Source organism: Balaenoptera physalus (assembly GCF_965194825.1).
Source record: "Balaenoptera physalus genome assembly, chromosome: 10".
NCBI classification, from domain to species: Eukaryota; Metazoa; Chordata; class Mammalia; order Artiodactyla; family Balaenopteridae; genus Balaenoptera; species Balaenoptera physalus.
The window spans coordinates 106,423,367-106,449,114 of record NC_138889.1 but is presented as its reverse complement, the minus strand read 5'-3'; the positions used below and the strand labels follow the sequence as shown (position 1 = coordinate 106,449,114).

The window sequence follows — 25,748 nt, the reverse complement described above, 5'->3', positions numbered from 1 at the left end:
TTTAGACTGTGATACACGCCGCCTGGAGAGGGAGGGGACTCAGGCCAGAGCCTCTTGTGCCCCCAGTGCAGGGAGGCTTTTTCTCTAGCAGACGACCAGGACTCCTTGGGTTCCAAGGTCAGCGTCAGAGTTGGAGGCAGCCTGGCTGGAGACAGCAGCTACCCAGGGGCTGACCCCAGGCTCTTTGCACCCCTCTTCCTTCCTGGGTCCAGGTGTGAAGCCTCGGGTCATCCCTGAAATGTTTCACACCTTCCCTTGACTTGGACCCCTCCACAGACCCCCGGTCCCAGCCTCCCCAGCCTGGAGAGCCCATCATCTAGCAGTTATTTTACCTGAGGTTGGCAGCCCAGCCAAGAGTACTGTGTTGATGGACACGGTGTTTAACTTCTTTTGAACGGGAGTGCCTTTATGGGGACCTGCCCCGCCTCGTAGGCAACGTGACCCAACGCCCCTCGCTGCCTTAGCCAGCCTGTCCCACACCTTGTGTTATGCGCCCCGGTAGGAATTGCGCCCCTCGAGACACATAGGAAGTGCACACACAGACTCAGACCCACAGAGGAACCCAGCTACATGCACACTCGTGTCTGACCAGAGGCACGCCCACATCCAGGCACAAACATTTATGGACCTACCAGCAAGCTCACGCACATCCACTTCCACAGGTACTCATGTGTTCAGACCTGAAGGGCACACACACCATTTGTGCCTAGAGCAAAAGAGGCACAAGGTGCTTAGATCTAGAGACACGCACGTATTCAGAGCCCCAGAAGTCCGATGAACACGGACAAACCCATACACATGTGCACATTTTCACAGAGGTACACACGTGTGCTCAGAGCTACGGTCCTGCATGTGTGGGCTTAGGGCTCCACGCCTAGATGTGGACTCACAGGTGTCTGCCTGTTTAGACACTTACACACGAGCTCAGCTGCACAAGGGTGCACACGCAGCATGTCTTCAACCCACCAAGGCAGTTGCATGTGCTCACAGCTGCACATCCATGCACACACAGACCCCTGAAGCGCACATGCGCACATCTATCGAGGAGTAGACCAGATGTTCAGAATCACATGCACGTGCTTAGAAGCACTTGCATATTTCACACACTCACGAGACACGTACACCTATGTGCTCAGACCCTCGAGGCCCAGGCATACACGAATCCTCAGACTCTCAGAATTCCACATCCACACTCAGCTCACAGAGGCACACACACGTGTACAAATCCACTTGCATCACACGCATGCTCACACATGTGCTCAGGCCACAGAATCCTCCACGTGAGCTCAGACTTACAGACGCTCACAGATGTTTCAGAATCACAGGTGCGTGTGTGCGTGTTCAGAGCAGGCACGTATAAAACACGCGCAGACCTTCTGAGATGTAGGCACACCCATGCGCACGTGGGCGTGTGAATTCAGGGATGTACACGTCTGCGCCCAGGCTCACAGAGGTGCATGAGTGTCACAGCACCACCCACGCATACACTCGGGCTCAGACCTACAGTCGCCTGCACATCTGTTCACGTACTCTAAGACACACACATCCTCAAAGGCATATCCTCGTGTACCGACGTGTGTGCTGAGGGCTATGAGGGCGCACGTGTGTGCGTCCTCAGGCAGGCTATGTGTGCCCAGACCCAGGGGTCCACGCACACACACACATTTCTTCAGACTCACAGACCTGCGCCCCTGCCCCACCGCCCCAGGAAAGGAGACCCTTGGAGGCCCACCTCAGCTCAGACCTTCCGAGGCTCACTCTGATGTGCATGCCTTATGCTCAGACACACACACACATGCTCAGACCCCTCAAGGCATGCATACTCGTATTCAGTCCCACGGTGGTGTACACACACGTGAACACACACACACGCAGAGTCAGGCCAACACTGACTCACACGGGCGCTCACAGCTGCTGGTGTACTTACTCATATGCTTAGAGGTACACATGCAGCTCCACATAGAAGGACACTCACATATCCGTGGACCCTCAGGCCAATCACACCTGTTCAGACACAGTAAAATGCATGCTTCCGTGTTCACCACGTGAGCACACAGACCCACAAGGACCCACACATACATGTGTACTCGGCTTCATATAAGCCCACGTGTGCTCAGACCCAGAGAAGCAGCCTCATGCACTCAGCCCACATGTGCCCATCCCTACCGAGGCGTTGCCCCGTGCACACATACACAGGGCCCTCAGAGGCGTACACATGCTTAATTCCACAGGCACAGACACATTTGCTCAGACCCACACATCTAGCTCAGAATCACAGAGGCACAAATATGTTCAGATCCCAACGTGTCTTAAGGTAACACTAGTTGTTGTAACAGAGAAACTCTCAACACCCGTGGTTAAACACACAGACATTGACTTCTCCTTCACGTAAAGTTATAAACACTGTTCCTGATGGGTGAGCAGCTCTTTTTTTTTTTTTAACATCTTTATTGGTGTATAATTGCTTTACAATGGTGTGTTAGTTGCTGCTGTATAACAAAGTGAATCAGCTATATGTATACATATATCCCCATATCCCCTCCCTCTTGCGTCTCCCTCCCACCCTCCCTATCCCACCCCTCTAGGTGGTCACAAAGCACCAAGCTGATCTCCCCATGCGATACAGCTGCTTCCCACTAGCTATCTATTTTACATTTGGTAGTGTATATATGTCAATGCCACTCTCTTACTTCGTCCCAGCTTACCCTTTCCCTCTCCCCATGTCCTCAAGTCTATTCTCTACGTCTGCGTCTTCATTCCTGTCCTGCTCCTACGTTCATCAGAACCTTTTTTTTTTTTTTTAGATTTCCATATATATGTGTTAGCACACGGTATTTGTTTTTCTCTTTCTGACTTACTTCACTCTGTATGACAGACTCTAGGTCCATCCACCTCACTACAAATAACTCAGTTTCATTTCTTTTTATGGCTGAGTAATGTTCCATTGTATATATGTGCCACATCTTCTTTATCCATTCATCTGTTGATGGACATTTAGGTGAGCAGCTCTTTTCAGAGCGCCGATTCAGGGCTGGTCTGTCTCCACCTTGAAGCTGCACCATCTTCACCATGACTTCCCGAGTTGTGGTGGAAGGGGATGAGCAGGGAGGGGCATGAAGGGGAGGGTTTGTGGGCCAGGCCTGGGAGGAAGAGGTGTGCATGGGCCCTGCTGATTCTGTTCTCCAGAGCTCGGTCATGTGGCACGACCTAGCTTCCAGGCAGTCCAGGAGGAAGCAAAAACAGATTTGGTGACCAGCTAGCCATTTATTTGCCACAGTCTGGGCTTTGGGTCACCAACGATCCAGTCCACTGTTCCCCCCACCGACAGAGCACACCCACTCCTCCCCAGGGGAGACACCGAAGCCCTACCCGGTTAGGATAGTCATCTCAGAGGTGAGGATGTCTGGGAGATGGACCCACTCCATTGGGTCCGGACTTGGCTCCTGGGTACCCACATGTGGTCTGGATACCCATGAACTAAAAGGATAATTGATCTCACTGCCCATACAGCCCAACACACACCCAGAATACCATGATGGGCCAGAGAAAACCACCACCATAAAACCCTGCGTCCAAAGGGAAGGATGGAGGGTTCATAGCAGCTTGTAGTTCCTAGTGTTGGGAAGATCCAGCCAGCAGGCAGCTTGAGGCTCTGCCCTCAGGAAGTTCCTCCCTGAATCCCCACCTCTGCTGTCTGGGAGAAACTCCCCTGTCCTTTGTCTGGGGCCCTGGTGCTGCCCTCTGGCAGATCCTTCCCAGTCCTTATCCTCCATGGCCATCTCTGGGTGGGTGTTGGGGAAATGACCTCCTTGGAGGTCCCACAGCCTTGACGGCCCTCTTCCTGCTCGTGCATATTTGGGGGCCCAAAGGTTGTTTTAAGGCTCAAACAGTCAACGGAACGACACTCAGCGTTCTCTCCTAGACATAATTCTCAAGCCTGTTTATTTCCTTGTTTCTCTGCCCCATCTCTTAATTTAGTGGTGACTATCTTGAGGGCATTTGAAACAATAGGTGGGGAGACACACCCTTAGTGTGATCCTTGAGGCAAGGCTGAGCCCCGTTTTTCAGGTGGAAGTGTCACTGGGCCACTATCCCTGAAAGCCGTTTCCAGTCTTCTCTCTTAAGATTTGGGGTTTGGGGGCAGTGGTTCTTCTGACACTTGCCGGCCCCGCATTTCTGGGCTCTCTCTGGTCCCTTCATCTCTGTTGCAAACGCACCAATTCTTGTCTAACGTTGTCTCTTTCTTGTAATATGTTACCAAACACAGAAAGTAAAAGCCGGCATTGTCGTTCCGACTTTCCTGGCACCTTCCCTTAGTGCCTCAGCCTCAGTAAGCACGTGGCCTGTCCCAAGCAACGGTTGGTGCCAGGTGTCCTGCCGCTGCATTATGTGGTTCTGCATCTTTCCAGCCTCCAAATCCATTTCCTTGAATTGTTACCTGAGGGCCACAGGTTTTTGTTAAAGTGACACCCACTTCTGGCTGTGTCTGTATTAGTTAAGGTAACGTGTTTCTGTAACAGATAACCGCCCCCAAATCTCAGTGGGTCCTTCAGGGGAAGTTTCTGACTCAGGTGAAGCCCCACCTGTGTGCTCCTGACCAGCAGGTGGCTCTGCCCCAAGGAGTGCTTGGGGAATCCAGAGTCCTCCCATCTGTGGCTCCTCCATTTCAACATGTGGTTTGCAAGGTCACTGGAAGGAGGAGAAGGAGTGCGGAGGATCGGGCACTGGAACTTTTATGGGCCGGTACTGGCACTGCCCACTGCTCACTCCTGTGGCCACACCTAATTGCAAGGGATGCTGGGAAATGTAGTCTCACTGCCCGAGGGAAGGAGGTGGTCACAGAGGCACAACCGCGTGTGTTCAGACCCATGGTGGCATGCTCACATGTTCTCAGTGACACATTCATGCATTCACATGCACACACGAGCTCAGACCCAGGCTTAGAGGCAGGCGGACCACACACAAACCACGTACAGAGCACAGGCTCACTCACATGCACGCACGTCCGCTAAGACTCGCTGACACGCATGCTCATGTGCTCAGATACATTGAGGTTCGTGCGCGCGCACACATGCACACACGCACACACATGCTTAGAGACACATGCCCAGGTGCGCAGAAACAGACCGTCAGAGGGGTGGGTGCACGTGCGTGCACACAGTAGGTGCTTCACTGTCTCTGACCTTGACTCCACCTTGGCGTTTGCCCTTGCTGTGTGTGGGTTTCCGGGTGGGGAGGGGTGGTACCCTTCAGGCCACTGCACACAGTTGCACAGATTGTTCTCTGCTGGAACAGGTGAGTAAGGGCTGAAATCTAGCCAGTGCTCCGCTTGCCAAGCTGTGTGTCCTGCGCCCTGGAGCGGGGCTGTGTCCACCAGGAGAACAGAATGCCTTTTTCCAGCTTTGCACAGAGATACTGTTTGCCAAATCGTGCACCTGCAGGGCTGTGGCCACACTGAGGGTCTGCCGTGTTTCTAATCCACATGAAATGCCCTGTGGACTAGTGGCCTTCTTGCCGTCACAGCCTGGGCAGGGCACCCAGCGTTGGCGGATGAGGCCTCAGGCAGCTGATTGCTTAGTCTCTGACGCTCAGCCTCAGTTCTAGATGCTTCTTTGGGGGTGGGCACATCTTGCTTGGGTGGGAATGGGGTTCTTGGGTAGATTTTCAGTCAAGGGCCTTCTTTGCCCTAAAGGCAGAAAGGGCCCAGCTTGCTTGCCCAGCAGCCCCCAGAGGCAGGGGAGCTGGGGGAGGAGGATGCTTGGGAATGGCTTGTGGTCTCCTTGGCCAGAATGGAATTCCTTTTAGTAAGCGGAACTGACATGCACTGAAATTCAATTTAGGAGCGGAGGGTGGGTGGCGTCTATGATAAGTGCTCCTGTGAATATTTCCCAAATGCTGCAGCTGCCTGAAGTGGGGGAGGGGAGGGAGGCTGCCCAGGGTCCTTATCAGACCCCTAGGGGCACCCCATCCCAATGTGCACCCCTGGCATAGAGCTGGACCCAGGGTCCCAGGCACCATGAGTCTTCATGAGTCTGCACCCCCAAAAGCCCAGAGGGAGGGGCGGCCTGGGGAGCCCCCAGTTGGACTTCTGCAGTGAGAAATCTCTGAGGGTCCCTCCCCTCCTCCAGGCCCCACTAACTCCTCATTGGGGCAAGCTTGCCTGACCCTTCCTGCATGACCCCAGGAAAATCTGGTACCCTACTTTGTGTGTGACTTCACTGCCACAGAGCCCAGGCCGACCTGAGTGAGAGCTGGGGAAGGAAGGCAGCGTGGGGTCTCAGTAGTGTGTCATCTTGTGGTGAAGGGTGTAGGGCCCAGGGAGGAAGTGGCGGGGGAGGTGCAGGTTGATGTTCAGGGCCAGGAGAAGGGGACACCAAGGGGCAGTTGTGGCAGCGTGGGGGATGTGAGTGAGGGCAGGACACCCTCAGGAGATGCTGTCAAAGCCTCGGGCCAGGGAAAGTCCCCAAAGGAGCTGGGGATGCAGGGCCAGGACCAAGACCCAGAGATGGAGGCCAGGAATTGGCTGGGGTTGAAGGGCAGGGCCAAGAAGTCAATATGACCAGGCCTGGGAGGGCTCTGGAAGCAGGGTTGGGGGAAGCAGGAGGCTGCACAGGGGGACCATGGGAGCCTGTGTGTCCCAAGGACCTAAGGAACCAGTGAGTTGGGGCAAATGGTTGTCGGTTGCCGGGAGGGGGGGCGCTCAGCTGAGCAGGATTTGTCTGTGGTCCAAGGCCTGAAGCCCCCGTACACCCTCATCTACCGGGGAGGTGAGCAAAAGGATAGAAAGCCAAGGTCTGCGCCCTGATTGGCCTGATCAGCCCCTCTGGGCCATGATGTGTCCCCAGCAAGGGCCTTCCTTGGCAGTGAGTCCAAACCTGTGCCTCCAGGACAGAATAGGGACAAGGTGTCAGAGGCACCCAAGGAAGGGTGGAGCCTCTGGAGGTCTGCCTGGAAGAGGAGGTATTTGGTTGGATTCAAAGGATGAATGAGATAGCAGCAGGGGAAAGGTGTTCTGAACAGAAGGCAAAGGTCAGGAAGGGGGCAGGTGGTGTGGGCCAGCAGTGAGGACCCCAGATGTGTTCAGGGTCCACACAGGGAAGGGAACCTTGTCATGGTTGGGTCCAGATGCCACCACTCGAAGAGCTACCAGCCTCCTCCTGAGACCGAACAGCTGAGTTTGCCACTTACGCAGGGGTCAGGCTGCTGGGCCATCCTTGGTGGGTCTAGGGCTCAGTGGGGATGGGAGGACAAGCTATGTTCATCCATAGGCTGGAATCCAGGCCTTGGCCTCACCCTGGGCCTGGAGCCCAATACCCTAATTTTATAGATGAGGCAATTGAGGCCCAGAAAATGAAAGAAACTTGCCCACAGTCACACAGGAATTAATGACAGAACAGGTCTTGGCCTCCCACATTAAAATCCAAGCCAAGAGTCAAGCAGCCTAGCAGATTCCTGCAGGCGTGGGGAGGATGAGTCAGGCCTTCCGGGGCTCCTTGTGAGACTTGGCCCTCGCCTGGCCTCTGAGAGCCACAGAAGGGACTGGATAGTCTATTCATTCATGTAGCCTGACAGTGACACGTGGAGGACCCTGGAAGTCCTGCCCGCCCCAAGGCCTCAGTATCCTCCTCCATAAAAAGCCGGGGTTGCACAGTCCCAGCCCCACAAAACATGCTTCTCTGCTCTTGGCTCAGTTTTCCAGTGTGGCTGAGCCGGTGGAAGGCCAGGTGCCCTGAGGCTTCACCATCTGGGGTGCAGGTGAGCCCCTGTCCAGGGGGAGATTGGAGCCTGGTGGGGAGAGCAGCCTGAGGAGCTCAGCAAGGCTGTGAGTTCAATAGCAAGATCTTGGCTGAGCTGGCTAGTGTGGCCAAGGACAGCTCTGCCAGATTGCTGGAGCTCATGATCTGAAGGATCAGCAGAGGTGTTTGAACAGCAGGGCGGAGACCAGAGCGCTTTGGGTGGGGGGAGGAGGAGAAGAGGTGCCAAGGTGTGGTGGTGGTGGCACATGGCTGGCCTGGATGCACTGGGGCAGAGGGGTCTGTCAGTGAAGCCCTGAGAAGCCGCCCATGGAGCGGGTGGGAGGCTTGTGGTGTGATCTCTGAAGATCAAACCCTGCAGAGAGACCAGGGAGCTGCACTCAGATGGGGGCGGGGCTTGAGCTCTGCTGGAGGGAGAGCTAGAGAGGAAACCTACAGCCCCTACCAGGCCCAGAGCTGCCCCTCCAAGAGGAGGGAGCCCTTCCACCAGCCACCTAGACCCAGGGCTGCAGCTCTCTTCTACCCCAGAGCAGTGGGTTGCAGTGCTTTCGTTTGAGAGGGGACCCAGGGGGCTGATGGGAGTTGTAGTTGTTGACCCAGGGGCTGATGAGAATTGTGGCCCACACCCCTGTAAGGACTAATGGGAGTTGTAATTCTCACTCTCTGGGGCTGATGGGAATTGCAGTTTTGGCCCAGGGGACCCCAGTTATCAGACCTAGGGAGTGAGGAGACCTACACCCCCACCCCAAAGGCCCTCCCCAGTAGTTCTCCTGGGCCCTATATTAGCAAGTGCATCCTTCCCAGATGGCTGTGTATGTATTTTCTTTTCTTTTTTTGCTTTCTTCTTCTTTCCGTTGTTTTATTATTGTTTTAACAATAATAAGAGGGCCAGAGACTGTCAAGCCCTGGCCAGGTCCTGGCGGCCCATGGGGGTTCTGGGGAGGGGGAGGGGGGAAGTTAGTGGGGGTCAGAGGTGGAGGGTGAAGAAAGAGAAAGTTGGGGATTTAGGGTTAGCTCAAGAATCACGTGTCCCTGCCCAATTCCCTCACCCACTCCCTGTCCTTCCTCACCTCCTTACCTCGACATGGCTTCTCACCACCACTCCCAAAGTCCTATAGGACAGGACCCTCCTCCAATGTGCCTGTGTCTCCCTGCCAGCTCTTCCTCATGGACCTCGTCACCTCCCACCTTCAGTTCTCCTCTCCCCATGACCAACCTGCAGTTAGCCTTCAAAGCCCCTTCCCATGATCATCCCCTCCCAAGTCCTCTCGCCCATGAGGCAATTCCTACACAGCTGCCTGTCACGTACCTCCTCCCCAAGCCTTCCTTCCCACTGCTCCCTCCCTCCCCCACACGCTGACACCAAGTGGTGGTAGCAAGCCTTCACTGTGCAGATTTCAGCTTTGTGTTTAATGAGGGGGAGAGGGCACAAGTGAGGGAGGAGAGAGAGTATACTGGAGGAAGCAAGTTGTTCAGGGAGAGAAGAGTGAGGGAGGGAGATACCAAACAGATAGACAGGAAACGTTGTACGGAAAAGTTGTTTTTTTCTTATTTTTTCCGGGAGAACCCGCTTACACAGCTCTGTTTGTAATTTTTTTCTTCATGCTAAAATCACACGGCCTATTTGTTGATGTAAGTTGCCTGAATTCCGTGGTATGCTATCTTCTTTTTTAAAAACAAAAGAAAAAAAAAAAAAGAGAAAAACCCAGAAAAAACCCTAAAAGATATTGTTGTTAGGTTTGTTTAAATGCTGCTCTCGTATCTGTTTTTAAAGCCTTAAACCAGTAGAGTTCTTTTTTTTTTTTTCCATTTCTTTTCTATTTCCTTTCCTTTCTTTTCCTTTTGGTTTCTTAAGACAAACAAAAGACCAAAACCCAGAGAGCCACAGAGCCCGTGCGTGGGGTGCCCAGGGCATCCGAGCCGCTGCCCGCTTAAAGCGCAGTGCTCCGGCCGGCTGGCGGGCGGGCCCAGCCCGCTCTAGTCTCCGCCAAAGCCAATTGGAACCGATTTGGGTGTGTGAGGCTGTTGTTTCTCTCTCTGTGCCGGCCGCCTGCACCCCGGCCCTCGCTGACGCCCTGTCTTTTCTCTTCTCTCTCTTGTTCTAGGAGGAGAGTTAATATTGCCCATTATCACGGAGGACTCCTTAGACCCCCCTCCCGTGGCCACCCGATCCCCCTTCGTGCCCCCACCCCCCACCTTCTACCCCTTCCTCACGGGCGTGGGTGCCACCCAAGACACCCTGCCCCCGCCCGCGGCCCGCCGCCCGCCCGCCGGGGGCCCATGCCAGGCCGAGCAGGACGACAGCGACTGCGAGGAGCCTATCGAGGCCTCGGGCTTTGCCTCCGGGGAGGTCTTTGACTCCAGCCTCCCCCCCACGGACGACGAGGACTTTTACACCACCTTTCCCCTGGTCACGGACCGCACCACCCTCCTCTCCCCCCGCAAACCCGCCCCCCGGCCCAACCTCAGGACAGATGGGGCCACGGGCGCCCCTGGGGTGCTGCTCGCCCCCTCCGCCCCGGCCCCCAACCTGCCAGCGGGCAAAATGAACCACCGAGACCCGCTGCAGCCCCTGCTGGAGAACCCACCCCTGGGGCCCGGGGCCCCCACGTCCTTCGAGCCGCGGAGGCCCCCTCCCCTGCACCCCGGCGTGACCTCCGCCCCCGGCTTCCCCCATCTGCCCACAGCCAACCCCACGGGGCCTGGGGAGCGGGGCCCGCCGGGCGCAGTGGAGGTGATCCGGGAGTCCAGCAGCACCACGGGCATGGTGGTGGGCATCGTGGCGGCCGCGGCGCTCTGCATCCTCATCCTCCTCTACGCCATGTACAAGTACCGCAACCGCGACGAGGGCTCCTACCAGGTGGACCAGAGCCGGAACTACATCAGTAACTCGGCCCAGAGCAACGGGGCGGTGGTGAAAGAGAAGGCCCCGGCTGCCCCCAAGACGCCCAGCAAGGCCAAGAAGAACAAAGACAAGGAGTATTACGTCTGAGCCCCCCGGCACCGCGCCCCACTGCCAACTGCCCCTCCCGGGAGGGCCCGAGAGGAGGGTGCGGCCCTCTCCCTGCCGGGGCCCTGGGGACCCACTCCCTGGCTGCCTCAGACTTCTCTCACGAAGAGGAAACGCAAAAAAATGAAAAAAAAAAAAAAAAAGGAAAACCCCGTGCTCGTCCCCTTCCTCCTGCCGTCCGTCCGGCGCGGAGTCATCGTGCGTCCTGGGGCTGTCTGTCCCTCTCAGCTCTGCGCCCATCGGGCAGGGCACGTGCTCACAGCCCTGGGTTGATTTATTTTTTTAAGGGGGGTAGTTTTATTTTGGTGGGGTTGGGAGGGAAGGAAGACTGGGGGTTTTGTACAGTGTCAACTACTCGTCCTGTTCATTTTCCTCCATTTTTCTTCCTCCTCCTTCTGTTCCCCCAGCCTTCCTTCTCTTCCCAAGCCCTCCAGTCCCCACCCCAGGCTTGCTGTGTCTCTCTGTCCCCACCCTCCTTCCCCACTTCTCCTTTTTGTGTGTGTCTGGTTTCCCCCTTCCTTTCCTCCCTTTGGGTTTCCAGAGTCGGTGGGAGAAGGGCGGGAGGGTGGGCGGAGCGTCCCAGCGGGGGGCGGGGCCGGGATGGCCCCGAGAGCCATGGCTCCGCCCACCAGGAGGAGGTGCCTGCCTGGTTCCGCCCAGGGAAGGGGCTCGAGCGTGGGAAGACCTGTTCTGTTGTGTGCCGCCGGGCGACGTGCATTGATGGGGAAGCTGCTGGAGGAGCAGGGTGGGGGGCGGGTGGGAGGGGAAAGGCAAATGCAGATATATATTGAAGACAATTAATCTAGATATCGCGAGCAGCAGCCTGTGGCACCCATTGGGCGCGGGCAGCAGGGAAGACAGGGAGCCAGGCATTACCCGCGTACTGCTGGGGTCACTTCTCTGCCCACAGGCTCCCTGCTCCCCCAGTTTTTTTTTTTTTTTTTTCTCTCTTTGTTAACAAATGTGTCTGAGTCTTGGAAAACACCCCAACCCCAGAAATGTGTGGGAAAAGAAAACAAAAACTTTCCAAATCCAACTGTCCTGTGCAGTTTGTTCGGGTTGGGTGCTGTTGGGACATTGGTCCGAGCTCTGGGCTGGGGTCTGGGTGCAAATTGGAGCCCACGAGAGCTGGTAAGTAGCCCCCAAAGTTTTGGGCTGAGCATGACTTTGGGTACCTTGGGGCAGCTTGTCTTTGTCTCACCCCCATGTCCCAGCGGGCTGGGGAAGGAGACAGCAAACAGACCCCAGGCTTGTGAGCGATGACTGGTCTCTGGTCCCGTTGGCCACGGACCTTAGCTTCTCTGGGGGCGGACAAATCCCGAGACGGGAGCAGCGTTTTGCCCCCTAGTGGCTAAAGAGGGCCTGCCCCTCTGGTGGCTGTGTGTGCAGGGCACTGGCCTTGACCCAGCCCTTGGGGGAGGTGATGTTATTCCTGGGTGGGAAGAGCTTCAGTGGCTGGTCCAAGATCTCAAGATAACTCAGTGTCTGAGTCCAGATTGGCCCCCAGTTCCGCCTAACTCCGGCCTCTGCCCCTTCTGCATCTCTAGGGTTTGGGCCTTGCCCCCCACTGGCTGACCGTGGGCAGCCCCTGTGGCCGCAGGTGGAAGTAGAGCCAGCACACCTCAGACCAGGTGTTTGCTTCTTCACGGGGACACTAAACAGGCTCATGGTCCCAGACATGCTGAGATGGGTCTGGATTTGTTAAGCCTCTCCGTCGAAAGGAGCCGAGACTCTTGAGATGGGGGTTGTGTACGAGGAGCCGCACACCTGGGCATCCTCGGGAGAGCAAGCAGAGCGTGCGTCGGTCTGCGTCTCCCGGGGCGCCACGGTGGACCGCCATGCCACTGGACACGGGACTCAGCCAGGCTCTGTCACTCAGGTCTCCTCTGCCTTCTGCTTGGTGGGTCTCGCCTCCCCCTCCTGGCTCTGCTTCCTCGTGCTCTTGGCTCACCGTCGCCCTTCACCGCCCTATTCTGCTTCCTGAGCTCCCACCTCGGGCGGCTCTGCTGCCGGCCAGCTCATTCTTGCAGCATCTTCCGGTTCACAAGCCTGGTCTGTGTTTAGGCCTGGACCCCACCGAGGGCCCTTGGGCTCCACTGCCCACAGGAGCCCCACCCAGGGCCGCCTCATCTCCCCCTCCTTCCCTCCATCCTGGGACGAAGCTTTTGTCGTGGGACCACCCTTCCCACCATGGGTTGTGCCCCAGTGGCCCCTGACAGTCCTCCCCCCACCCCGAAGTCCTAGCATGGGTGGGAGAGCGAGTCTTCCCCCAGCGGCCCCTGAGGGTGGATTTCCATGGACTTGGCGTCTCCTTGCCCTCCTGAACCAGCCACCGGGAGGGAGGGTTGGGCCCCGCTTGCCTCCGACTGCTGCTCAGTCTTGGAGATCAGCACCACCGAGGCCGGCTCTAACCCTCTGTGGGAGCCCGAGCGGGGAGGCCTGACTTGAGGCAGGCTTGTCAAGGCATCCTGTTCCTGTGCTGGTGGTGGCCTTGCCCCTGGCTCTTCTGCTGCTGCTCTCTCAGTCCAAGGAATGGAGACTTAGCTCAGGTTCTCCTGCCCCCATCACCACTGGCAAGAGAAAGCAAAGAGAGGCAGGCAGGATTTCCTTGGTATCAAGAAGGGAACATCCTTACTCCAGAAATTCTAGAGTGGCCTTGAATAGTCTAGCAGAGTAGGGGGCCAGAAAGAGGGAGCGTGCAGGAGCTGGAAGGATGGGCCCCAGTCCGGCTCATTGCCGTGTGGCTGTGGGACTGGCTGTTTTCCTCTCTGCGTAAGGAAGCTAAGAGCCCTGCCACCCAAGGACTTGGTAGTAAGAGGAAAGATTCCCGGACTCTGCCACTGACTCAGTGCACTTGTCTGTAAGAGATGGTCACCTTGCTCTTAGCTCCTTCATCCTGTGCATCTGATATTGAACTTAACACCTGGGCTGGACCTGGGCTCCTTGGTGTCTGGCTGGGCTGGCAGTGACCCCCAGGAGAGTCCAAACAGCATACGGGGGGTGGCCGAAATTCCAGGCACACTGCTCCTTGACAGCTGGTACTGGCAGGGATGTGTCAGGAGATTCTACCGGGGGAGCGGGAGGGAAAGGAAGGATGGAGTTTGGGGAAGAAGCTTGCAGTGAAGTCTGACTGATGCCTTTGACCTTGAAGACCTGCACTGGCCATGAAAGCCCCCAGGGGAGGGAACACAAGCTCAGCCAGTGCTGGGGCTCTTCTGGGAGGATGTCCTCCTCCTGGGGGTGGACATGGAGCCTGTGTTGCTGACACTGTCCTCCCTCACACACCCTCCTGGGTGAGCTGCAGGCCTGGCTGGAGGCAGGAGAATGGCCAAAGCGGGTCCTGAGGCATTTTCCTGTGCCTGCTGCCTGAGGCCTCTCCTGCCATGGCGGGGCGGAGACTCTAGGGGTGGTGGTGGAATCTTCTTTCCCACACCCACTTCCCTTGGCTCTACCACTGCAGGGTGCCCAGCAGCTTCCGGGGCCAGGAGCAAACTGGGACGGGCATCAAAAGAGCGAGTGTGTCCCAAGTGAAGACCTGCCTTTCGGGTAGTAGCACCTAGCTGATTGCAGGCCTGTGGCTGCTGCCGAGGGAGGCCCCTTCGCCCTTGGTAGGGCGCCCACTCCGCCACAGTGATGACACTGACTCCCTAGCTGCCCCAGAGGGGCAGGACCATGGACCTCCCAGCTTCTAGGTCCTGTTGAGTTAAGTGAGGAGTGACATGTTGGAATTAGGTAGGCCCTGGGTCCTGGAAGGCTGTGACCACCTGGAAGGGCCAGGAGCGAGGCCAGTCTGAATTTGGACAGAGGGACAGCTCTGACCACTTGGTGAGCTGGAGGACATCCCTGGGGAGAGGAGGGGCCATCTTCCACCAGCCCTGGGGTCTGCCTTCTGGAGGCTTCTGGATACCCTAAGGCCCCGAGAATGCTAAGCAACAGTAAGTAAGGCAGCTGGGGCTCAGCTGGGCGGCAGACAGACAAGACAGAAGGTCCACGGCAGGCTGGCAAGATCTCACCTTTGGGCATCTTTACAAACATGATCCCCACACCCAGCCCCTTTGTTCTGGGGGTCTTCACTGAGGGGTGGCCACAGGAAGACAGCTAAAGGACATGATCCCCCAGAGGCCCAGGCAGATATGACCAAGCCAGGGAGTGATCCCATCTCCTGGGGCCAGGGAGCTGCTTCCTGCTGACCCTGTTACGTGTGTGCCCACGTGTGTACACCTCACCGATGTGTGTGTGTATGTCGGTGTAGAGGCGTGCAGCCTCCTGCTGAGGTGCCTGGAAGCAGAGGCGCAGGCACAGGTGGACCAGAGACCACCTGAGCACAGGTCTGGGGTGACTCAGTAGATGGGGCAGCTGGCGGGGACCCCGCTGAGCAGGAAAGGCCTCCTGCTGCACCCATGTGTGTGTTAGCTGGGGTAGGGGAGCTCGGGGGCCCATCCCTTTACATCTGAGCCCTTGCACTGGGTTTCCCCATAAGTGGTGCCAGTGAGGGGGTTTTGGATGGTTTTCAGAGGGAGGCCCTGCCCTCGAGAAGCATCATTGGATGCCCAGACTGTGAGGCCTGAGGGCAGGCTGGGGGTGTTGGGGCCAGAGCTGGCTCCGGAGGCCTTCGGACCTGGGCTTGACCCCTAATCTGCCCCTCCTAGCTGGGTGTCACAGGCACCCAGGCACAGTTTCTCTGAGCCTTAGATTTCCCATATGTAAAATGGGGCAACATCTACCTCAAAGGGTTCAGGAAAAGATGAAACGAGACGATGCCTTGAGGCGTCCAGCACGGTGCCTGGCCCACAGCAGAGGCTGGAAAAGGCAGCCACTCGGCTGGCACTCAGGACAGGAGAGCTGGCCTGGGAAAGGGCCGCCCCAGTGAGGAAGTCCCCAACCCCTGTGCCGGCAGACCCTGGGGGCGCATCACTGGCGTCGGGGAGGCACAGTCCTTTATTCACTCTCTCATCTCCCTCGCACCAATGGCCCTCTGCTCTGTGTGGGAGCTGGGGACACGGGGAGGCAGACCACCCCAACCCTCTGGGGAGTCACAGGCCGGAGGGGTGGGGGACAGGCGTGTGGCCGCAGCCACGGTAAGAATTTCACCGGAGACTTGGGTTGGGCGCTGGGCCCCAGAACAAGGCCAATGCCCTGGGTCTGGGAGGCTGAGGTGGGGGATTTATCAGGTAGAGAAGGTGGCAGAAGCACTCCAGGCAGAAGACCTGGCCGCGTGGCCGGGGTAGCGAGGGGGATGGGGAGGGGTCGTCTCTCTGGCGAAGCTGAGGTGCTTGTGCGAAGCCCTCAGGGTGGAGTGAGAAGCTGGGGAGGTTTAGGGCACGGCTGACGGTCAGCCTCCGAGCTCAGGGGCGTGAGCGGTGAGGAAGCACAGGGTCGGGCCCGGCCCCTGCTCCTTTCTCTCTCTCGGCAGCCTTGAGAGAGGGTCGGGTGATGGTGTACCGGGCAGCGTCCTGCCAATCACACCATCCTTTGCCCCGTCTGTGTTTAAGGCGGCGCCTCAGCTAGTGAAAGGCTGGGCTCGGCTGGAAGGGCAGCCCCCCGGCCCTCCGGAAATCGAGGCCTTTGCTCTCCTTCCGCAGAGAAGAGCCTCCCATCCCATCCCATCGCAGCCTTCCCAGGAGGCCTAAAATCGTGTGGATTTCAGAACAGGACGCCCCTGGGTGCTGTGTGTTGCCTTCTTTACTGCCCTGTTCAGGAAAGGCACGGAGGGGTTATGTCTCGTGGGTGCAAGTCACGCCTGACCCCTGACATGTGTCTGTCCTGAAGACTTAGGAGATACTGCTGCCCTGCTCTCAGGGGCCCAGGACTGAGCTCCCTGAGCACATCGTGGGGGATGGGTGCACACTGACAACCTTGATAGACGTCTAGGGGCTTTAGTAGTAGAGTCTGGGGCCTGTGAGGACCTCCAACACAGCCGTCACACCCTCAGCTCTCCCCCTCACAAAGTCCTACACGCTCCCTTCCCCTTGATCTCTCTCGAGGTGGAGCTGGGGGTAGCTAGGGCATTTAGGTCCCAAATGGTGGAATGAAGGGTAGGGGACAAAGTCCATACTGTCAGCCGGGAGACCCAGCCCTTGGTCTCCACTCTCCCAAAGATGGGCGGTGTGACCCTGGGCCAATCCTTTCCCTCTCTGGGCCTCTGCTTCTCCCTCTGTCCAGCAGTAGGGGTGGGTGCCAGGCGTGCCCTCTTCTGGGCTTCTCCGGAGGGTGGAGGGGACGGTCCGCTCACTGGCTCCACACATGCCGGATAGTGTCGTGCAGTGGCAGGCTCTGGGTCTCGGGCAGCAGCCGTGCAGCCAGGCCGCCCAGCACTGGCGCCGCCCCGTACACCAGCAGGGTAGGGAGGCACCATGTACACCCCGCAGCCGGATCAGAGGCCCCAGGATGGCTCCCCCTCGGGCTGCCATCTGGCCCAGGCCCACTGCGGTCATCCTGCCTGCACAGATGCACCTGTGAGGGGCCATACTGTCTGCCTGCCTATGGCTTTGGCCTGTCACTCTGGCCCGGCCCTACTCAGCCCAGAGAAGCGCAGTGGGTCAGGCTGGGTTGGGATGCACCTGGGCAGCCCTGAGACCACATGAAAGAGAGATTCAAGGCAGGAACATCCGGTCTGGGGGAGGCCACCCCCACGGCACCCTCCCAGCCCAGATGTCCCCCGCCATGGGCCTCACCTGAGCACAGTGGGGAAGATCTCACCAGTGTAGATGGTGATGCAGGTGAAGGCGCCCCCACCCCCCCCCACCGAGCCCCAGTACGGCCAGGGCTGAACACAGGGCCCCCACCTCTGTGGATAGAGATGGGGTTAGCGGGACTGCTGGAGAGGCCCCAGGGTCCCTCCATGACCTTCCAAGTGTCTGCTAGTCACCTCCACCTGGGTGTCCCCAAATTCCACACATGCACTGTGTCCTAAGTGATCTCATGGCCACATTCCCTGCCCCCCAACTCTGCTTCCCACCCAGACACCCAGAGCCAGACCCTGGAAGTCCTCCTCGACCCCCTCCATTTCTTTGCCTTCCCACATCCCTGCAATCCATCACTGAGTTCTTATTCTGTCTCCACAGTTTTTCATGATGCTGCCCCTTCCATCCAATCCTACACCCGCTGCCCAGTGCGGGCCACCACCATCTCTCCCAGATGCCCCGGCAGCCTCCTTCCTAACTGGGCCCTGCTCTAGTCCAATGCCCACTTGAAGAGGGGGACGAGGGTTCTCTGTTTGTGGCTTAAGCCCTCCCCAGTAGGGAGCCTCTGGCCACAGCCATGTGCACCCAGCCTGCCAGCTTACCGTGGGGCACCAGCATGTCGACCAGGATTCAGAACCCCACCAGCACCAGGGATGCCGCCTGTGTGGGCCGGTGGCCCAGGCGGCTCAGCAACAGCAGGGTGCCTGTCTTGGCTGGGATGTCAACATCCCCGATGAGGACGTGGAGCAGGAAGATGTTGCTGCCTAGGGCCTGCAGGTCCAGGGCCGGGTCGCAGAAGGTGAAACCAAAGGCAAACCTGGGGGGTGGGGCAGGCAGGTGAAGTCAGCCTGGGGATTGGGCTGCTGGTTTGTTCTCAGACCTGTTTCCACCCTCCTCCTGCTGGCTCTCTAGGGTGGGTGGGGGGGTGGGGTCTCTGTAGACTACATTTCCCAGGTTCCCTTGCCAATGCCACCTCCTCATGAGGTTTGGCCAATGGGAGGCACTGGTGAGAGGCTGGAGGCGGGACCAGGGGAGAAGCTGGGGTATTGCTCCCTCCCCAGCTCTGGATGCCGCCAGGTCAGGCAGTGGCTGTGTCCCCTCCATGGCTCCAGCTTCCACTGAGCAGCCCCTTTCTCTGTGGCTTCAGTGGTGTCAGTCTTTGCCAGGTGACCCTGGCTCCTGGGCTCTGATAGTACCTCTCCCTCCTCTCTTGTCCTTCCAAACTAGGGTGGATGTGCCTTTCTGCCATTGAATTCTTTGATTGCCTCCTCTGCCTAGGGGCTCTGCAGCTCTCCCAGCACCTTTGTTATGAATCTTCCTTATTAATCTCTTCTATTGACTCTCTCCCTGACCTGAGCCCACCTGAGCCGGGCTGTTTCCTGTCGGGAGCCTGACTGATAGAAGGGGGTACCAGTGCTGCAGGCCTGGTCCTGGAGGCCCTCTCAGGCCAGTGGGGCCAACAGAAGAGGCAGCAGAGGCTCCCTGGCTGGATGCCAGCCAGAGCCCTGATTCCAGGTTCCCTGGCTGCTGGCAGCCCGAGGGCTGGCCAGAGGCAGAGGCTGGGGCGCGGGTGGGGTGGGGGGGCCGAAGGGGCATCCACCAGCACAGGGTGGAGACACAGGTCCGGAGGCCCAGTCCAGGCGTGCGGAGCAGGGTGCCCAGGCTGGCAGGAGCCTGGCCCACACTCAGCTCCTCCTGCGTGGCTGAGAGCAAGACCTGGAGCTGGCGGGGGCGGGGCGCGGGCATCAGCCCGGCCCTCCTCCCTAAGACCCTCAGCCTGGGGGCCCAGGGCCCTCCTTCGGTCTCCCAGGGGCCCTGTGCAGGGACAGGGAGAGGGTCTGAGGGTGGAGTCCTGGGTGAAGGCCCAGCCCCGCCTCACCTCGATGGTCAGTGCGTCCCCCACTGCCCTCTCCCGTTGACGGCAGCCGCCCTCTGTAGCTCCCGCAGGCCCCTCCCCAGCCTGCCCGTAACGAGGAGCCATCGTGCTGACCCTGCCAGCCACCTGGGGTGGGGGAGAGGGAGGAAAGTGGGAGGCGGACCCTGCCTGTGGCCCCCAGGGCCTGGCCTGCGTGAGCCTCACTGCCCCTCTGTCCCCTTCTGCCCCAAGTGGTGGCCTCACTGCCCCTCTGTCCCCTTCTGCCCAAAGTGGTGGCCTCACTGGCAGCCGAGGCTCAGGGTGGCTGAGGTCGGGGGAAGGCAGCACAGGGCTCCGGGGCTGTGGAAGCCGGGCCCTCTGACACCCTCCTTCCCCTGCAGGCCACCCTTTCTCCCTCCTCCCTCCTCCCTCTCTTGGTCTGGGGTTGGGGTCCCCTGTTCTTCCTTCCTGCCTCCTTCCCAACCCCCTGGCCCTTCCCCGGCCTCACCAGGGCTGGTGGGCCTGCATGCAGTAAGGACGCCCCCAATGGCTCCAGGACCGCAGTCCTGCAAGCCCACCAGGGTCCCCCACTGTCCACCTCTCCCCGATGTCACACGGCCCTCCTGTTTATCCCCATGGCCACACCTTCCTGCCTGAGCTGGCCCCTCCCCAGGTGCCCCTCCCTGCAAAAAGGTCCACACCCGCCAGGGAAGGGGCTCAGGCCTGCAGCAGGGTCTTTGGTCCTGACATCACCAGCCCCGTCCACCTGCACCCATCAGTCACCAATGCCCTTCACCTCCAGCGCCCCTCGCAGGCGACCGGCCCACTGCCCTTGCCTCACTTTTGGCCCTTTCGCCCATGCCTGGGGACAGTCGCCGCCTCCTGAGTGCCAGTCAACCTCAGGCATCCCAGTGCCCCATCCCCGTGGCAGGGCCCAGCCCCTAACACTAACCTGCCTCCCACCCCCTCAACATCAAGCCCAGATCCCCTGCACCATCCCGGCCTCGGAGCCCCCTCCGTGCCCACCACCGCGCACAGGCTCCTGCCTCCAGACTCAGGTCCCCCAGCCAGACACGCTCCCTGCCCCCCCTGCCAGCAGTAGCCAGGGCAGGGCTGCCTGCTCCACAGCCACCGGGGCCCTGAGGTCCTTGGGGGTTTGCAGAGCAGGGGAGAGAGGGGGACTCAAGCGCACATTAGAGGTAGAGTTGGCAAGACCCTGTGACCTGCTGGACTTGGGCTGCGGCAACCGTGAGGGAGAGGGAGGTGTCAGGGCGACTCCGACTCCAGTACCTGTGGGTGGGGGCCTGCCATCAACGCTGGGGAGGCCCTGGGGAGGAGCAGGGGTAAGGAGATGCTACGTTTGTGATGCCGAGACACTGGTAATGGGGACGTCACGCAGGTGGCTGGAGGCCGCGGAGCGGCAGGACAGGGGAGGGGGTTGGGGGCCTGCAGTGTTTGGAGGGAGAGCCGTGGGCACAGGTGAGGTCCCCGGAGAGAGGGCATCGGTGCCCTTTTGTGCAGAGGCCGAGGGAGGGGAGCAGAGCGAGGGCGGCAGGGTCATTGGAGTGGGTTTGTGTGTGCAGACGCTTCTCACGAAGAGAAATTGGGTTGGAAGAGAAGCAGAGGAGCTGGCGGGAGCTGAGGGGCCGGGGGGTCCCATCCTCAGATGGGTCCACATCCGCCACTGATGCGTCAGACCCTAAGCGTGGTTTGTGACGCTGGGATGTAGGGGATTCCCTGCGAGCGCCACGTGGGCAGTGACCCTGTCCGTCCTGCTCAGCGCTGTCGCCCCGGCGCAGCCACTCCCCCACCCATGGGGGTGCTCGGTGGCAGTTTGCTGCAGTGATGAAGTAGCGGAGTAATGACTGCATGTGGGCACGTAGCACCTGTGTGGGCCTGTCTGCCAAGGAAAGTGGGGCTCAGCCCCGCGAGTCAGCAACAGAGAGCCAGGAGGGGTGCCCTGGAATCTGCATCACTGACATTTGCCCTCACCCTCTTGTTATGGGGGTCAGTCTGCCATCCCAGAAGGCCACCTGTCAGGTACGAGTGCCCTCTCTCAGAGCCACTGCGTGAGATGTGATTGCCTCCTGCTCTGGAGAGTGACTGCAAATTAGTTGCTAAAGGCTCCATATTAAGAACTTTTCTGCTCCAAGCTGTTGGGCTGGGAGAGATTTGTGGAGCCAGCCTTCCTCGTAGTGCGGGTGCAGGTGCCCCGTCCTCCATTGGTCCTCTGCTGTGCTCCTTTCTGCGGTGGCTGCAATGGCCAAGCGACTACCAGGTGCTGGGCCTATATGTATGTGATGAGCGAGGCTCAGCCCTACCCTGAAGGGCCATCCATCCCTCCATCCATCCACCTATTCATCCACCCATCCATCCATCCACCCACCTATTCATCCATCCATCCATCCATCCACCCACCTATTCATCCATCCATCCATCCATCCATCCACCCACCTATTCATCCATCCATCCATCCATCCATCCATCCACCCACCTATTCATCCATCCATCCATCCATCCACCCATCCATCCACCTATTCATCCATCCATCCATCCATCCATCCATCCACCCATCCATTCACTCATCTATCTGTCTGCCTATCTGTCTATCTATCTATATATCTATCTCTCCATCCATCCAACAAATATTGACTGTGCACCTACTATGTGCCAGGAGCTTGGTAAGGGCCGTGCCTGATTTATCTCAGGGCAGTGCAGACATTTCCTAGCCTCCCCTATGTGTCAGCCCTGTGTGGCGGAACCAGGGACCCCTCTGACAATTGGGTTGTGGTCCTTGTCCTCTAGCAATAATGTCAGTATGTAAGGCTGACTGCGGCTGTGTTTTGGGAGTGGTGTGTGTGTGTGTGTGTGTGTGTGTGTGTGTGTGTGTGTGTGTGTTGGATCTTTGCATCCCATCCCCCCATCTGGCCTAGTGCTGCCATGCCTGGCACGAAGGAGGGGCTCAGAAAACGTGCCTGGAGGCACACATGCCAAGGCAGGCAATGACAGGAGAGGGGAAAGGGCCAAGAGGTGATGGGAAGGAAGCGGGAGGGAGTGGGATGAGCAGGGGGAGGGCGACACCCAGGAGGAGCAGGGGAAGAAGCCCCGGGTTGAGTGGGTAAAGCTGTGGCTGTGCCAGGCCCCTGTGGCTCCCCTCCGGCCTCCGGCACCCCAGCCCTCTGCGCCCCGGGTGGAGGGTGGGCAGTGTCTCCTCCGAGGAGGGGGAAGGGCCGCACCCACCAGGAGTACACGAAGCAGAGGAAGAAGGGGGCAAAGACCGCCAGCCGCAGCAGCGCCCAGCCACGCACACCGTAGGCCACTGCGGCCATCAGGACCTGGCCGAAGCTGAAGCCCAGGGCTTTCAAAGTCATTGCCAAGGCATGGGCTTGCGCCGATGTCCACTCCGTCACTGCAAGGAGACCAAGTGGGTCAGCCTGGGAGCCTGCACGAGCCTCCCCTGCACGGCCCGGGTCGGGGGACCTACGGAGAGTGCCGGTGCTCATCATGACGCCCGCCACGGCGAAGGCCACCAGGAAGCGGAAGAGGCAGTACACGGGGAAGGTGGGGGGGAAGGCGGCTGCCGTGCCCCAGACGGCCATCGGAAAGTAGCTCCAGGTCAGCACCAGCCTGAGCGCAAACCTGCGGCACACACACAGGGAGGGCGGCCGGGTCCGTGGTGTGCCCACCCTATGCTCGCCCGCTGAGCATAGCGGTGCTAAAGTGCCTCTCAGGGCCAGACCCGCATTCTGCGTCCGTGGAGGGAGGGCTCGTGGGCAGCGCCCCCGCGGCCCAGGCAGGAGTGAAGGCCCTGGGCAGGGGGTGAGCTCCCTGTCAGCAGGGGCAGCCAAGCAGCAGCTGAAGGCAGGCACGTTGCTGAGCAGGTTTTAGCAGTGAAGGTTTGATGAGGGCAATGACCCTTCACAGCCGCAGAGGAGGGTCCGTGAAACCGAGGTCCAGAGAGGGGCTGAGCCTTGCTCAGTGGCACAGCTGGAGGGTGTCAGAGCGAGACCCCGGAGCAGGTGTTCCCACTGCAAGCGGAGTTTTCTCCCCGGACCGGCTGCAAGAGGCCAGTTCAGGGCCAGTCAGGGACGGGAGTCTGGGAGCACAGGAACAGTGAGGGGAAAGGGGGCCTCACCTGTCAGAGGCTTGGCGGCACGCAGCAGCTCCCACGAGGATCCTGGCCAGGTAGATGGACTGGGCCGTGGGCTTCCAGGCCTCGGAGTCACACATCAGGTCCCCCTGGTGGGAGAGGAGGAGGATCTGAGCTCAGGAGGCTGGATAGCCCAGGTGGGAGGGGCAGGAGGGGGCAGAGGAGCCACATGGGAAGGCCCAGGGAACTGGGGCCGGGGGGCCGGCCTGGTGACCTCTGGGGTCGTCACCCCTTGCCTAAGCCCCTCCATGGCTCCCTACTGCCCACAGGTCCAGGGTCAAGCCCTCTCTGGCCTCATCTGCCTCCTTTGCTCTGGCCCCTCCGCAGCAGCCAGTCTACGCTGGCACCTCCTCCCCGCTTTCCCGAGGCCACTTCCCTCCCGTTCCATAGAGAGGCCCCTTCCCGCTTGCTGGGATGGGCCGCCTCTCCCGCTCTCCCACATTTGCTGGATGCTGCCTCTGGGAACCCAGTGACTCTCCCCTGAGTCCCCTGAGACTCCTGGGTGGCAAGAGCTGCCCGAGTTGCAGCCGCAGGAACGCCTGGGCATCAGACCTGCTCTAGTACCACCCGCTCTTCCACAGCCTGGGGACAGTGTCCGTCTGCAGGCTCATTCCTGCCACCAACCCCTGTAGGGCAATGTGGCCGAGGAGGAGCCAGAAGCCACCTGTGAGTGTGGAGGCCAGGGGTGGCGGGTCCCTCCGGGGCTGGGCCATTTTTGAGTCCAGCCAACTGTGATCTGTGACTTTGGCCTCTAAGGTGCTAGGACCTGGGGAGGGTCTTGGGGGAGGCCCTCACCTTGGCCACGATGGTGGAGGTGCTGCGGTCATAGACCCAGCCGTCCACGTGTGGCTCCGTGGCAGCCTCGCTCCAGTTGGTGGCCGTGGCTTTGGGGTCCAGGAGCTGCCACTGTGGTTGGTGGAAGTGGAGACACTGGTGGGGCTCCTGGTTGGGGCCCGGTGGGATGGAGACGGCCAGGAGGGCCTCAGGGTCCAGGGCCCCGGGGACACTGGCCTGGGCAGTGCTGTTGTCCAGGAGGGGCGCCCAGCCACAGTGGCTGGGCATGGCGGCCGAGGAATTCTCCAGCATATTCTGAGTGGTGAGCCACATGATGGGGACCACCAGGGCCACCATCTGGAGAACCTGGAACTTGCCCAGGCTGCCCACTCAGTCCGGGAGTTCGGAAAAGGCCATGGAGCTTGCCCAGGGGGCCAGTGGAGGTGCCCACTTCACAGAGGCCAGCGCAGGGCAGAGGGGCTGATGTGAGGGGCCTGCCTCCCCCGTGGCATATCCTGCTCTGCCAGCCAGGCCACCTGGGGCATGGCAGTGGCGCCCGCTTCTCAGACTTGCCCGCGGGTATCCGAGCGCCTGCTCAGCCGCCGTCACCCAGGGTGGCTCTGACGGGGACCTGAGTCTGTGAGGTGTGACCCTGAAGCCACCGGCATCTCCCCAGAGATGCAGCTGCCCCTGGATCTCTGGGAGAAGCTGAATTTGGGAAGTGGGGAAAGAGGAGGCTGAAGTCACCCAAGCTGGAGTTACTGTGTCCAGGTGACACTATGGAATAAGGGTTAGTAATCATTTCCTTGGTCAAAGTTTAACCCGGCTCTGAGGGAGGTGCAAATTCAAAGGCACGGCAGCTCCTGCCCCGTGTGGGCTGGGAGGCCTTGGCTCTGCCCTGGTTGCCGTGAGGCTGCCGCCGCCCCCAGCATCCCTGCTGCCCCTTGGCCTGGCTCTGCCGGCGCTGAGGGCTGACCCAGGAGAAGCACTGCCCGGGGTCCTCTTAATCTGGGGGCTGGTATGACATCGTGCGCCGTGAGGACTTCTGTGTGCGTGTAAGCTGAGTCACCTGCAGGCATCCAAAGCCCACACATCCCAGCCAGTGTGGCCCAGCCCTCCACCCACGGCCCCTCACTTGTACGTGTCCACTGTCATTGATGCTGCCCCCCTTTACGGTCACCCCCTCCTGAGCCCTTCATGGGGCTTTTAGTGTCACCAGACACCTCGTGGGTTCCTCAAGTTCAGTGTTTCCCCAAGGTCTCTGCCCCCTCCCCAAATCCACTCCCAAATTCCGTGTCTTGTTTCATTCTTCCTGTTACTCACTTCCCAACCCCTCCAGTGGCCAAACCCTACTAACTTCTCCTCCCCTACCTCTCTGTCTCCACAGCTGTCCCCTCCCTGGTCTCCCTGCCTCTGTTCCTGTCCCTGCAACCCATCTCCCACACTGCAAAACCCTCCTGTCAAATCCTGCTTAAAGGCCAGGGGGCACCCCCTCAGCAGCAGCTAGCCAATGTGTCCCATG

The 25,748-nt window shown here is 59.4% G+C and overlaps 2 protein-coding genes across 17 annotated transcripts in view; one reads left to right on the top strand and one right to left on the bottom strand.

Annotated features, from left to right (window-relative positions):
- Nucleotides 1-11,795, top strand: part of NRXN2 (neurexin 2) — a 109,784-nt gene extending 97,989 nt beyond the window's left edge. For 8 of the 16 annotated variants that reach the window (XM_082477314.1, XM_082477321.1, XM_082477323.1 and 5 more), the window contains one exon: nt 9,860-11,795. In XM_082477314.1, coding sequence (XP_082333440.1) covers nt 9,860-10,746 — 887 coding nt within the window. In that variant the 3' untranslated portion in view covers nt 10,747-11,795. The remainder of the gene's footprint in view (nt 1-9,859) is intronic. The other 8 variants (XM_082477318.1, XM_082477316.1, XM_082477317.1 and 5 more) reach the window with 1 other exon arrangement.
- A 2,268-nt stretch (nt 11,796-14,063) lies between these two features.
- On the bottom strand, nt 14,064-24,643 carry SLC22A12 (solute carrier family 22 member 12; the record flags this gene model as incomplete). The annotated part of the gene is given in 15 exon segments (XM_082477722.1): nt 14,064-16,454; nt 16,997-17,102; nt 17,105-17,199; nt 17,439-17,504; nt 17,506-17,551; nt 18,050-18,077; nt 18,081-18,264; nt 19,048-19,163; nt 19,327-19,352; nt 19,355-19,449; nt 22,543-22,711; nt 22,787-22,941; nt 23,438-23,541; nt 24,248-24,616; nt 24,620-24,643. Coding segments are annotated over 15 exon segments (1,647 nt in total). The 3' UTR covers nt 14,064-16,390.
- Between the last annotated feature and the right edge of the window lie 1,105 nt (nt 24,644-25,748).